The sequence below is a fragment of the Mus caroli genome, chromosome 5 (genome assembly GCF_900094665.2).
Source record: "Mus caroli chromosome 5, CAROLI_EIJ_v1.1, whole genome shotgun sequence".
Classification (NCBI taxonomy): Eukaryota; Metazoa; Chordata; class Mammalia; order Rodentia; family Muridae; genus Mus; species Mus caroli.
Window position 1 is genome coordinate 123,943,437 of NC_034574.1, and position 15,156 is coordinate 123,958,592.

At 43.7% G+C, this 15,156-nt stretch overlaps 1 protein-coding gene across 1 annotated transcript in view; it reads right to left on the reverse strand.

The window, feature by feature from the left end:
* Positions 1–15,156, reverse strand: part of Galnt17 (polypeptide N-acetylgalactosaminyltransferase 17) — a 429,898-nt gene that overhangs the window by 225,498 nt on the left and 189,244 nt on the right. Inside the window, exon 3 of the mRNA XM_021162564.2 lies at positions 9,815–9,981. Coding sequence (XP_021018223.1) covers positions 9,815–9,981 — 167 coding nt within the window. The remainder of the gene's footprint in view (positions 1–9,814; positions 9,982–15,156) is intronic.

The window sequence follows — 15,156 nt, forward strand, 5'->3', positions numbered from 1 at the left end:
GAATCCCCCAGGGAGGGGCTGGGGGCGTGGCTCAGTGGTAGAGCCCCTGCCTAGAATCCCCCAGGGAGGGGCTGGGGGCGTGGCTCAGTGGTGGATCCCCTGCCTAGAATCCCCCAGGGAGGGGCTGGGGTGTGGCTAGGACACAATAGATCACATTTTAGCTATCTGAAGTGTTAAGCCTAACAGCACAGAGTACTGTACAGCTGTTGCCACCATCTCCAGGACTTCTCTCTCTTTTTCTAACTGAACTTTGATGCTTATTAAATGGTAAGCCTCCATCCTCCCCCTAACTTCTGGTGTGCAAGTGCCATTTAAGGGGGTCATTAGGAGTAGAAAATAAGGATCAACAAATATCTTGGACATCTGGGGCAAGCTTCTAGCTCAGACGATAAAAGGCAAAGACCAGAGAGAGAAAGGCCGTTGTGGAAACAGACTGTTCAGGAAGAAACACTAAAAGCAAAATCACACACACACACACACACACACACACACACACACACACACAGTATTACCATCCTACAGGGAATAAGGAAACATATTGCTTCTATCAAGTCAAGACAATATGTTATCAAAGAGAACTTTTGGGTCATAAAAAAAAAGCCTTGGATCTAAAGCTATAAGAGCAGAAAAAGTTCAAGATGGGGGAAAGAGAAGGGAAGGAAGAAAGTGGAAGAAAAAGAAAAGGACACAGACGAATAAAAAAGAGTTTTATAAGGAAAGAGGGGGAAATTAGAGAGTTTAGCTCAGCCAGTGGTTCTCAGCTTTCCTAAGGCTGAGACCCTTTAATACAGTTCCTCATGTTGGTGATCCCCCAATATGATTTCATTGCTACTTCATAACTATAATTTTGCTACTGTTATGAATCGTGATGTAAATATCTGATATGAGGAATATCTGATATGTGACCTGGGGGTCGTGACCCCCAGGCCATGTCCAAGGTTGGAACAATGGGCAACGTGGAATGAGGAGGGAAGAACGCACAGGGAGGGAGTGTTCTAGTTTCTTATCTGTTGCTATGATAAAGCATACTAACAAAAGAATCCTGGGGATGAAAGAGCTTGTTTTAATACTCCCAGGTCACTATCCACCCTTGATGGATCCTGGGAAGGGATGTAAGACTCAAACCTGAAGTAGAGCCATAGAGGAACACTGTATGCCGACTCACTTGAAGGCTCAAGTCCTAGACCACCTGCCTAGGGAATGCACCTCTCACAGTGGGCTGAGCCCTTCTGCATCGATTGACAGTCAAAACAAATTCTCTGCAGACATGGTCACAGGCTAATCTGATCTGGACATCCTTCCCTTTAAGTTCTCTGGACAGATGCTCATGGGTTGTGTTAAGTTGAGAAGTCACGATAACCAGGATAGGGTGTGATCTCCCATATATGGCATTGAAGGGCAGGAGAAAAACACTTAAGTAGAGCGGGAGTCTCATGGTATAGGAAGGAAAGGAGAAGAGAGGGAGATGAGAGTCATAGTGAGGTAAATACTACCAAAGTATATTATTTGCATCTATGAAAATAGTATAATTAAACCTATTCCTCCATATAGTTAATATATATTAATGAGAAAAAAATTAGGTGTGTTGATGTACACCTGTGTCGCAGCACTCAGGAAGCAAATACTGGAGATCAAGTGTTCCAGGCCAGACTGGATTTCATAGTAAGAATTCTCAAAAACAACAAAACCAAGTCAACCCAAATACATTTACCCTTCCTGTAATCCCAGCCCTTGAGAGACCGAGGGGATCACTAAGCATATGAGAGCTTCCTGTAGTAGAGGATAAAACCCTAACTTTGAAAAAAGCCAAGGGGCTAGAGAACTGATTCAGTGGTCAAGAGCACTTGCTGATCTCTCCGAGGACCTGAGTTTGATTTACAACACCATGATGGACTATTCGCTGCCTGTAACTTCAGTGCAGAAGCATATGTACACACACGTACACACACACACACACACACACACACACACACACTCATGGACGTACATACATGCAAACACATGTGCACATAATTGAAAATGAAAATCATTTTTTAAAAAATCTGGAGACAGGCCGGGCGGTGGTGGCACACGCCTTTAATCCCAGCACTTGGGAGGCAGAGGCAGGTGGATTTCTGAGTTCGAGGCCAGCCTGGTCTACAGAGTGAGTTCCAGGACAGCCAGGGCTACACAGAGAAACCCTGTCTTGGAAAAAAAATCTGGAGACTGATTTTTTTTTTAAAGTTAAAGTGTTTGTCACACACACACATAAAGATTACAGTTGGGATCCCCCAAAACTCTCCAAGTCTAGACCTAGAAAGCAGAGACAGGTGATCCCCAAAATAAATTGGCTAAGTAGAGTCCGTATTGACTGGCTGTGGGTTTGACAGAGAGACACCGCTTCTATGACTAAGGTGTAAGAGTAATGAAAGGTGACTCCTGGTATGAACCTGAGCCTCCAAGTGGATTCACAAGTATGTGTGGATACCAACATGGGTAAAATATACACATCTGCTTTGTGAGTTAGTTAGAGTTTCTATTGATGCAACAAAACAACTTGACCAAAAGCAACAGGGGACAGAAAGGGTTTACCTCAGCTTACAACTTTCAGGGAAAGGACTCAAGGCAGGAAGCTGGAGGCAGGAACTGAAGCCGAGGTCCTGGAAGAGTGCTGCTTACTGGCTTGTTCCTCATGGCTTGCTGAGCCTGCTTTCCCATCCAGGACCACCCATCATGGGCTGGGCCCTCCCCCATCAATCATTAATTAAGAAAATGCCTTACAGAGTTCCTTACAGGCCAATCTTATGGAGGTATTTTCTCAATTAAGATATTCTCTTCCAGATATATCTAGATTTGTATTAAGTTAACAAAACCCAAATAGCTCATGTGTGTGCACACGTGAAAAAGAAAAAAAGAAAAAGCAACCTAAAATTATTCTGGGGTCAGTCTTCTGGACGGAACATGGCCAGGCTCATCATCATAGCACTCAACACTCTAGGGGATGTGGGGGGCATGATGATTCTACAAGTTTCCAAACAGGAAGAAGAAAAGGGGACAAAAATATGTAAAATGACCTGGGATTTGGAAGTCTTTGATTCTTCTTAAAACAAAACAACACCTAGCAGAATGAAAACAGCACAGCAAAGCCACCAAAATTCTCAAAGAAAGCGACATTTAACTCCACCATTCATCATACAGAAGACAGGGAAAAGGTCATCTTTAGACTGGATCTCAAATGATTATCTCTACCTTGAAGTCTTTTCCCAGGAAGCCTCTAGGTGTGGCGCTTTACCTGCATAAGCACACTATCTGAGAACAAGAGAGCCATCAGAGCAAAGCATCAGAGAGGAGGCAGGGAAGTACAAGAAGGGTGGGGGAAGGAACTCCGAATGACAGCTGGGCACAGACCAGCCCTGCAGTAGGGCATTGAGACTTCAGGCAGACACCTTTCCAAGCATTCTCCAGTTCTCTCTGTCTACGACTGAGCCATACCCCCAGCTCCTTACTGGGGGATTCTAGGCAGGGGCTCTACCACTGAGCCATGCCCCTAGCCCCTCACTGGGGATTCTAGGCAGGGGCTCTACCACTGAGCCATGCCCCCCAGCCCCTCACTGGGGGATTCTAGGCAGGGGCTCTACCACTAAGCCACGCCCCCAGCCCCTCACTGGGGGATTCTAGGCAGGGGCTCTACCACTGAGCCACGCCCCCAGCCCCTTACTGGGGGATTCTAGGCAGGGGCTCTACTACTGAGCCATACTACAGGCCCTCACTGGGGAAGACTCTACCATTTATCTGTGATCCAAGATCTTTTGTACTTCATAAAGCTTTTGAGATTATGTTGCCCAGGCTGATCTTAAAATCAGCATGTAATATATTCAAGACTTGAACTTGTGATTCTCATGCCTCTGCCTTTCCTAGAGTCTTCCCTAGGCCTGTTCCTAGGTCTCCTTCCCTAAGTCTGGCTAATGAATGGCTAAAGTGGACTCAGAATGGTGTGGAGGTACCAAGAGAACTATTTCCAGGAGGAAACTGATTACACAGCCAAATGCTATGAGTCCAGAGGAACAGAAACTAGATCCACTGAGGATAAAGTATTGACTAGTTTTGCTTGAGTGATTTGGTTTGATGTAACAAGTACCAAGAATTGTACACTACTTGAACGTAACATATCACAGATATGGGATAACATAGTCTTGTCAATTTCTCAAAAAAGATAAACAAAGCCATTGAAGGTTAATACAATTCGTCAATGTGCAACCTGAATGAAAAAATGTCCTCACGTAAAAATAAAACACTCCAGGCTGCAGAGAGCTCACTGCGTAAAAATATCTACTGTGGAGCCTTACAACCTGAGTTCTACCTCTGGGAGCCACATGATGGGAGGAGAAGACCAGTTTCCATACATTTCCCTCTGATTTCAAAATGCATGCTCTTATGTATGCAGTGCCACCACCCACTACACCCCCAAATCAAATACAATTTAAAAAACTAAATTGGAGCTGGAGAGGTGACTCAGCAGTAATGCACATTGCCTGCTATTCCAGAGGACCTGAGTTCAGTTCTCTGGACCCACATGGTATCTCACAACCATCTGTAACTCTAGCCCATGGGGATCTGATACCCTCTTCTGGTCTCTGAAGCACCACATATTTGCACAGATGTATATGCAGGGAAAAGACCCATAGTCATAAAGTAAATGAATAGTCCCACCAGAGCTCTGTGTCCACACCCTCCATTACTGCCTAAGACCAACTGAGACTAGGGCATAATGTAACCTTAGGATGGACCATTCTACCTCATTAGAAGAAATCTGTAGATCTCCTTACAATGATGTCTATAGTCAAAACTGACTGTATTTTATATCTAAAGAACAAAAGCAGAATATTAACTTGTTTGCATTATCAGATCTTGACTATGTCAAGCTTACTCTCAAAAGGAAGAAAGTGTAAATGAACATGTCTTTGGTTAGTGTCTGCAGTGTTTGTTTTTACAATTATATTTGCTTTTTGATACGTCCACAGTTTCCTGCAAAGAATATGCATCACTTTTAATATCAGGAAACAATTATTAGTCTGGAAAAGAAAGAGAATGTTTTCATCAAATTTTGAACAGAAGTTAAATGAGATTAACACCATGACTCTTTGAGAACTAAATTTGAGATGAAAAAAACAAATGCTTTTAAGATAAAGACAGCATTCTGAGGTAGTGAAAACTATGTTGAATTGTTGAATATAGAAGGCACATGGGTACAAAAAAAAAAAAGACAAGAAGGAAAAATCAAACACCATTAAGAAGCCATGAAGAAGCAGGCATTGTAGGAGATTTGAAAACATCATTATCCCAGAGACTTAAGATACATGCAACTCTACTTAAATATACACACAGTTGATGTTCAGATGGGATTTAGGACTGTCATTATAGTGTGTGGGGTCATTAAATGTAAGGTATTTACATAAGCATAGATATGAAGAGTGTCTCAGTAAAGACAACTGAGAGGGCACTGAATCCTGTAAAATGGAAAGTGGTTGTAGACTGAAGAAAATGTGGAGACTAGAGGCCAGAAATGATAAGAAAGGAGTGGTATTTATATAGTTAAATCTGGTCCCCTGACACTTCTCTCCTTCCTTTCTTCTCCGCTAATTGCCATTTCTTAGTACAAAGATTTATTTTGTCTCTTTAACTATGTGTATGTATGTGAATCTGCATGTGGGTATGTGCATATGGGTGCAGGTGCACACAGAGGCCAGAAGAGGGCAGCAGATTCCTGGGAGCTAGAGCTCAAGTCTTCTGGATGAGCAGCAAATGCTCTTAGCCACTGAGTCATTACACCAGCCCTTCTTCTAATCTTTATCAAGCCAGAAGCTCCACCTGAACTAGGCTCAAGGCTTGGTTATTTCATCCGAGGATTCTACAATGTGACCCCCACATTTTCTCCATCAGAATTGCCTCGGAGACTGTGAGACATAAAGTTTCACATTTCCCATGCTGAGCCTCTTAGAACAGAGTTTTCTTAGTCATGGGGCTACAGAAGGTCTGGTGTTAAAACACCTGATATTTTAACATCAGGTACAGAGTCAGATCCTGTTTTTCTAGCTGGGTTGCCCTGCCTGGCTTTAGTGGGAGAGGATGTGCCTAGTCCTATAGTGACTTGATATGTCAAGATGGGTTGGTACCCAGGGGTGGTGGTGGGTGGTTGGGGCTATGTGAGGTGAGGACTGGGAGGATGGGGTGGGCTGTGATCTGGATGTAAAGTGAAGGAGCAGGCAGAATGTGTGCATGCTAGTGCTCAGCTCACCTGATCAATCCTCTGTCACACAGTCCAGACCCAGAATGCTAGTGCTCACAATGCAAGGGTCTTCCCACATTGATTAAACCAACCAAGAAATGCACTTCCTGTGTTGACTAATCTTAGGTCAACTCGACACACAAACTAGAGTTATCTGAATGGATAGAACCTTGAGAAATTGCCTCTGTAAGATCCAGCTGTATGGTATTTCTTAATTAGTGATTGATGAGGGAGGGTCCAGCCCGTTGTGGGTGGTACCATCCCTAGGCTGGTGGTCCTGGGTTCTATAAAAAAGCAGGCTGAGCAAGCCTGCTTTCCATGGGAAGTAAGCCAGTAAGTAGCATCCTTCTATGGCCTCTGCATTAACTGTTGCCTCTGGGTTCCTACCCTGCTTGAGTTTCTATCCTGACTTCCTTTGATGATGAACAATAGGGAAGTGTAAGGCAAATGAACCCTCTCCTCTCCCACGGTTGAAGAGCCCTGCTATTAAGGTTGCAGTCCTCCATGATTGATGGCTTTCCACGCTCAGTGTATAATGGAGGACTCCCTTTCTCAGGAGGGCTTCCCTGTCTTTGCCTGACTTTGTCTGGAGAATGTCCCTGAACATGTGGCTGGCCTTGTCTGAAAAGTGACCTTATATAGAGCTCTCTGAAAAGCTACATAAATCCCCCTCTGACTTCCTAATTGCATGATAATTAGGTACTGTATTATAACCAATCAGCCCTTCCTGCCCACTTGATTCTGTGACCAATTAGCCCTTTCCACATCTACCCCCCCAAAAAACCCTTATATACCTGTCCCTGGAACAATAAAGTAGACTTGTCTCACAGCAGCAGTTTCCAGAAATCCTTCTGAATCCTGCTCCCTTTGTCCTTGTGGGCTGGTGGTCAACAGCCTCCAAGGAGAAGGGAGGGTCCCTCCAACTTGCTTTTTGGTCATGTTGTTTCATTGCAGCCATAGAAACTCTAATTAAAACATCCCTAGACCTATCCACAGTCTCATCCCTCAATGAGATTCTTTTCTCAGGTGACTCTCCATTTTTGATCTTAGCCATTCTGACTGGAGTTCAAGATCATCCTCAACTACACAGCAAGTTTGAGGCCAGCCTGGGGCTATATAAGACTATGTCAAGGAAGGAAGGAAGGAAGGAAGGAAGGAAGAAAGGGAGGAAGGGAGGGAGGGGAAGAGAGAAAGGAAGGAAGAAAGGAAAGAAGAAAGAAAGAAAGAAAGAAAGAAAGAAAGAAAGAAAGAAAGGAAGAAAGAAAGAGAAAGAAAGAAGAAAAGGGGAATGGATAAAGGGCAAAAAGTGGGAGTATTAAAATCTAGTCAGTGATCATTTCTTATACATTGGATGGTGGTCCACAGAAGACAGATTACTGGACCCAGGAACACTGTTCACCAAGTCTTTGGGAATTAGTCAGCACTTCTGGAGAGTCAAGAGAATCTTGACCAATTCTAAGCTGATCCAAACCTGATCTTTTGGAGATCAGGCTTCACAAAGAATTCATCTGAGCTCACCTTCATCCCAACCTGAGAGTACCTTGTGGGATAATTCTTCTGCTCAGAGCAAGAGGCTTAGGCCATTCCTAATCCTACAGATACTTGGAAGATTAGCCTCCTGGACCTTCAGCAGGCTCGCTCTGCAGTTGTCCTGTCTGACCTGAGCTTAGAGGGCTTTCTCCCTGCAGTAAGCATGCTGAATTTTGTACATTGTGAGCAGATACAAGAGCATAATTCTGTCTACCTCCACACCCAAATGTACTTTTGCCTGACATTTTAGTTTTATAATGGTCCTGTAACTCTTGCTTGCTTTCTATTTTAGCTGACTCATTCTTTCTAGGTGTGCTGAACTCAAAAGATCAACTAACATGGCTCATTTTCATCTGCCATCATTTTGGGTTCAGTGGCCCAGGGAGGGGATTCTAATATAAGATGTGTTCTGAACAAAGCATGTGCGTCCATGAGTGTGTGCATGTGTACATGGGTACATGCACGTGTACATGCGTATATGCATGCATGTTTGTCTGTCTGTTCAGGCCAAAGTTCCAGGTTGGGTGTCTTCTTTAATCAATCTTCACCTTTATATTTTGAGCCTCTTACTGATTCGGTGCAGCAAACATTTTCTTTTTAAAATTTATGTCTTGGAAAATATGATGGAGACATAAGTAAAAGGCGGAGGGGGAAGAAAACAGACTTTCCTTTTGGTGTTCTTTGAGTATTATGAAAAGGGGAAGTAACAGGTCTCAGCTGAGGAATTTACTCCTGTTTGTTTTGTAATTAAGTTCTCACCATGTAGCCTAGACTGGGAAAGAACTTGCTACTGGAGCCCAGGTTCGCCATGAATGCATGTTCCTCCTCCTCCAGCCTCCCAAGTGCTAGAATTCCAGGTGTGGGCCATGATGATTGACTCCACTAACTTTATTTACACATTTATTGAATTTTGCATGCATATGTGCACCTGTTTGTGTGTGTGGAACTGTACATACATATGCACATGCATGTGGAGGCCATAGGACAACCTCAGGTATCATTCCTCAGGAGCTGTCTGTCCACTTTGATTTTTTTTTTTTTTTTTTTTTTGAGAAAGGGTCTCTTCACTGGCTTTGAGTGCACCAATTAGGTAAGGCTGGGTGGTAAATGTGCCCCGGGGATTTGCCTGTTTCTGCTTCTCCAAGGTCTGGATGATAAACACATGTCAACATGTCACACCTGGCTTTTTAAAAACATGGGTTCTAACCAGGTATAGTGGTACATGCCTTTAAATCCAGTACTAGGGAGGCTGAAGCAGGCAGATCTCAGAATTCGAGGCCAGCCTGGTCTACAGATTGAATTCCAGAACAGCTAGGGTACACAGAGATTCTGTCTCAAAAAAGAGTGTGTGTGTGGGGGGGGGGTGGCGGCGGAGAGGCTCTGAGAAATCAGATTCAGATCTTCATGCTTGCTGGGAAGGCATTTCACCTACTGCAGTCTACCCAATAATTTTACAAGAGCCTGCTCCAGTTTCATCTTTTGTTGCTGGGATAAAACACCTTTGCCAAAAGCATAGGGGAAGGAAGAGTTTATTTGGCTCACAATTCAAGGTCAGAGTCCATCAACGTGGGGCAGTGAAGATGCAATCAACTACTCACATCAGACCCACATTCAAGAGTGGAAACAGATAGGCCTTGCTTGATTGTTGTCATTTGACTTTCTCCTGGCTTATACAGTTCAGGATCCCCTTCTTAGGGAATGATGCCACCCACAATGGGCTGGACTCTCCAAATCAACTAACAATCAAGACACTCCTTCATAGATGTGCCCGTGGGTCAACCTGATTTAGATAATAGACTCTCTTCCTGGGTGGTTCTAGGTTGTTGTATCAAGCAGACAGTTAAAACTGATACGGCACAGATCCCTAGAAGATTGGAATAGTAATGAAGCAACGTCTGCTAAGACTCTCCCTTCCTCTAATATGTTCCAGGGAGCCAAAGACTGGGACACCAGCATGGTTCCCTTGGGAACAGAAGCAGCATTTCTTGAGTCCTGAAGACACACTGTCCTTGCCCATACCTTCATCACTGTTGTCATCCACCAGGATGATCTCCTTCAGCAGGTGTGTGGGTGTGTGATTGACAGCGCTGTGGACTGACCGAAGTATCACAGACAGGGCCTCATTCACGAAGATGAAGATGATGGATATCTGGGGCAATTCCTTGGAATATTTGAGCTCCTTACACCTGGGGAAGGGAGAACAGGAAAGCTATCAGAGGAAGCAGGATGGCAAAGGAGGGGCTGGAGACATGGCTCAGAGATTAAAGGCACTGCTCTTGCTGAGGACCCTGAGTTGGTTCCCAGCACTACGTGGAGCAGCTCCCTAAGTACTTGCAACTCCAGTTCAGGGGGATCTGATGCCTTCTCTTAGTTTTCACATACATATACTCAGGCACACAAACACATGCACATAAAACAAATCTTTTTTAAAAAAAGTAAAGTAAAAAAAAAAAAGCATACGCAATATGGCTGAACACAGAATTTTAGCCAATTTCCTCACTTGGTTTTGCCAAGACAAGGATTCATCACTCTCCCTTGGCTCTCCATCTTTCTCTCTCATTCTTTATTCAAGGCTTCTGGTATCCTAGGCTGACCTTGAACTCACTATGTACCTGAGGATAACTTCGCCCTTGTGATCCTCCTCCTGTCTTCACTCCTCGGGATACTATTACAGATGTACACCACCATGTCCAGATTACATGTTGTTGGGTATGCAACAAGGATTTGGTGCATGCTAGGACGCACTCTACCATTATACTATGTATGTGTCCAGCCTTCCCTTAGTGTTTTCTTCACTAAATCTTGTGAAATAAACCTAAGCAATAAAGCATTAAAAGAATGCAGCCTACTTCACCCAAATTGATCATCCCAAAGGGGGGGGGGACACTATTGGGGAATGCATCCACCTGTACCCACTTGTATCACATCCCTGCTTTGACAATCTTAGGGTTGAAGTCTGAAATGTCCCATAGTCTGATGTCCTGAGAGATTTATTGGAAAACCAACTCACAGGTGGGAAGATGGCTCAGTTGATAGTCTTTGCTATGCAAGCATGAGGACTCAACTTCAATCTCCAGAATCCACATAAGAAAAATATGTGGTGGTACATGTTTGTAACCCTAGTGCTGGGGAGGCAGAGACAGGCAGATCTCTAGGGCTCTTTATCTATTCAAACTATCTAGTTGATGAGTTTCAATTTGTAAGAAACCATGTTAAAACAAAAACAAGGTAAGATCTGAGAAGATGGGCTGGCGAGATGGCTCAGCAGGTAAGAGCACTGACTGCTCTTCCAAAGGACCTGAGTTCAAGTCCCAGCAACCACATGGTGGCTCACAACCACCCGTAATGAAATCTGCCACCCTCTTCTGGTGCGTCTGAAGTCAGCTACAGTGTACTTGTGTATAATAATAAATAAATAAATCTTAAAAAAAAAAAAAGATCTGGGGAGATCTTGCAATACAAGCATGAGGAGTAGAGTTTGGACTTCTAGAATCTATGAAAATGCACACTGGGCGTGGACGTTCACTTGTAATTCCCAGCTTGGAGGGCAAAGACAGAGTCCCCAGAACAAGCTGACTAGAGAGACTAGCCATATCAGCAAGCTCTGGGTTTGACTGAGATGCCCTGCCTGGGTAAATAAGGTGGACGAGTGAAGGAGAATGATTCCTGATATCAATCTCAGACACACACACGTGCACCCACACACACATAAAGCCACACACACACACACACACACACACACACCTGAATAATGCACACACATCCAAGCACACCCTACACACAAAAGTAAAAATAAAGGGACTAGAGAGATGGCCCAGTAGATGACAGCACTGGCTGCTCTTAAAGAAGAGCCAGGTTTCCCTGTACCCGTATGGTAGCTCAGAACTGTCTGTAAATCCAGTTCCAGGGAATCTTGTACCTTCTTGGGCCTCCAAGACTGCCATGTACACATGTGGTACACACACATATGTGCAGACAAAACACCTACTCACATAACAAAAATGTAAAAATTAAATATGGAAAGAAAATAAAAAATAGACATAACCTAAGAAATGATAGTTGACTATCTATTTGCACATGTATAGACACCACATTCACACACACACAAACACCACAGAAACACACACACAACACACATACATATATACACACACACACTTGTGGATGCACAAAGAAATACAACAACAATCTAACTCATCTTGTCTCTATGAGACTGCACAGTAGATAGAAGGAAGCCTGAAGGACCTAACAAAGGAAGGGAGGGAGTAGGAGGGACATGCTGGGAGGGAGGGAAAGAAGGAGGGCGGGAGGGAGAGATGCATCTGTTTCTTTATGCTGAACAGCTTGGGCTGTGTCAGGCTGTATGAATCACACTGGCAATTTTCAAAAGAAAATAAAGTTTTGTTACGATATACATCCCTGCCTCCTGAGGAGACTGCTCACGGATTCATGGATCACACAGCCTGGTTTTTGTTATGGCCCTGTCAATCCACTGTCTGGGGATGTAGGAGAGAGAACAATGGCCATCGTTAGGCTCATGAGCTATTGGCCATGGTCATCTCATTGGCTGGGTGGTGATCCGAGGAATGATGGCATACGAGCAGGTCTCTCAGGACTCGCTCTTGCAGCCTTAGCTTGAGAGTCTGACAGCTGCTCCCTCTCAGGCCATTACTCGCCATACTGAACATGAGAAATGAGAGTGCGTGCTGTTTATGCCCAGCTACCCCAAACAACTAACTTCTTTGGTCCTGTTTTATTTTATTTTTCATATAAATTACTTTTGATACAGAGTCCCAGGTCACCCAGGTTGGCCAACGTTGACTTTGAATGTTTGATCTTGCTGTCTCCATTCGATTAGAGGTGTGTACCACACCACACCAGATTTGAGTGATGCTGGGAACGGGACCCCAGACCTTGTGCATGCTTGGCAAGCACTCTTCCAACTGAGCCACTTCCCCAGTGCTGGTCTGTTATTTAACGGCCTCTAGTTTTTGTAGGCAAGAAGGAAAGCTAGAGTTCTCTCTTTACTCAATGCCATCTCTACCCATGAGCAGTGGCGTCTGGTTGTTCTCCAGGATGGTGTTTGTGCTCAATCTTGGGTGTCAACTTGGTCAGATTTGGAATCAAACAAGAGACTTTCTGTGGGGCAGACTCTTCCCCCAGGGTGGGATATCCACCTTCTACTGCAGCCTAACTAAAACAAACAAACAAACAAACAAAAAAACCCGGATGGAAAAATATTGTTGCTTGCCTTCATTCACTTCTAGATAGTGGTGCATTTATGCTGGGATTCTGTTGCGTTAGCCTCTTTCACTAATGTCAGCTTCTTCAGCCTTCTAAAGTGGCTCTCCAGGAACCACCCAGGCCTTTACCATTCATTCAGGCTACTGAGGCATCCAGTGTCATAGTCTGAGCAGCTACCATGTTCCTAGCCTCTTCAGTATGAAGACAGCCATTGTTGAACCACCTAGTCCGTATCCTGTAAGCTAATCAACAGATACCATTTTATAATATATATTCACTATATCAGTTCTGTTCTCCTAGAGCAGTGGTTCTCAGCCTTCCTAATTCTGTGACACTTTAATACAGTTCCTCATGTTGAGCTAACTCCCCTGATCATAAAATTATTTTTCATTGCCACTTCATAACTGTAACTTTGCTGCTGTTATGAACTTTAGTGCAAATATCTGTGTTTTCTTATAGTCTTAGATGACCCCCATGAAAGGGTTTTCAACCCTTAGGTTGAAAACCACTGCTGTAGTTCCTTTTCCTGAGAGATGAATCCAAGCTAAACTGTACTGTGGGGCAGGCATCTAGGGAGAAAGCTTACCCTCTCTTCCTAAAAAAAGCATGAATAACCACACATTTCCTGTCTTGTCAGCCTCCCAAACTACAAAGCCAACTATGTAGCTGCAAGCTATACCTGTACCCCCAATCTTTTGTTTTCCTGAGACATGGTGTGTTGACTAGTTTTAACTGCCAACCTGATACAAACTAGAATCACCTGGGAAGGGTCTCAATGAGGAATTATCTAAATCATATAGGCTTGAAGGTGAATCTGTGGGAGATTGTCCTTATTGTTAGTCAATGAAGGAAGACCCATTCCATTGTGGGTGGTACCATTCCCTAGGTAGGGATTCCCAAATGATATAAGAGAGGAGAATGCCAACAGATATAAGCAAGTAAGCAAGCAAAGATTCATGTGTTCACTCTAATTACTCTTGACTGTGAATGTGATGCCTTAGGTTCCAGCCTTGATTTCCCTAAAGCAATGGACTGTAACTTGGAAGTGTAAATGAACCCTGTCATGGTCAGCATGTTTTATCACAGCAACAGAAAGGAAACTAGAATATGTGGCCTCACTATGCAGCCTAAACTAGGTTGGAATATGTTGGGTAGCTCAGGTTGGCCTTGGACTCATGACCCTTCTGCCTGTAAAATTACACAAGTCAGAAGGTCCATGTAAGGATAATGCACTATTTGTTAGAAAGATCTTCCATAGTTGGTGCATAGAAAGTTAGGAGGATAAAAGAATTGGTGTTAGAGCTAAGACCCTTGCATCAGGAGTAGAAAATGTATCGCACAAACATCAAACACCTCACCACTGATCATGGAGTGTTGCAAGTACCCCTTCTACCAACACATTCTCAGATCTGGTTCCCAAAACAATGCCTTTCCTTTGGATAACTAGTCAGTAACTAATAAATAGTCTTTTATGCAAACAGAGATGGTTGGCAGGGACAGGATCCTCATTGGTTACTTTTTTTATTGTTGTGGTAAAACTTCATGATCAAGACAACAAAGAGAGTTTATTTTAAACTTATGAGTGTAGATGATTAGAGTCCATGATGGCACATCAGAGATAGCAGGTGGAAGGTAGTTGGAGGGGCAAGTGGAGAGAGCTCACATCTGGAACCAAAAAAAAAAAAAAAAAATAGTAAGCAGAGAGGGCTGGAAATGGCATAATGGCATGAGCCTTTTGAAAACTCAAAGCCTTTCCCCAGTGACATACTGCTTCTAGAAATGCCATATTTCCTGAGCCTCCCGTAAATAGCTACCAACTGGAGATCAAATATTCAAATGCCAGAGAATTGTGGGAGACATAAACCTCAAATCATCAGAGAATCTTAGTCAGGGTCAATTTTAATCAATGCCCAAGACCTAAAGAAGGATCTAGAGAAATTAGACACTAGATTTCTATTAAAAAAAAAAAAAGAGGTCTGCTGGACAAAATAGATTCTCAATGAAGTTGTTCTATGAAGAAACTAAAATTTAAACAAAGGTCACAGAGCTGGGCGTGGTGGCGCACGCCTTTAATCCCAGCACTCGGGAGGCAGAGGCAGGCGGATTTCTGAGTTCGA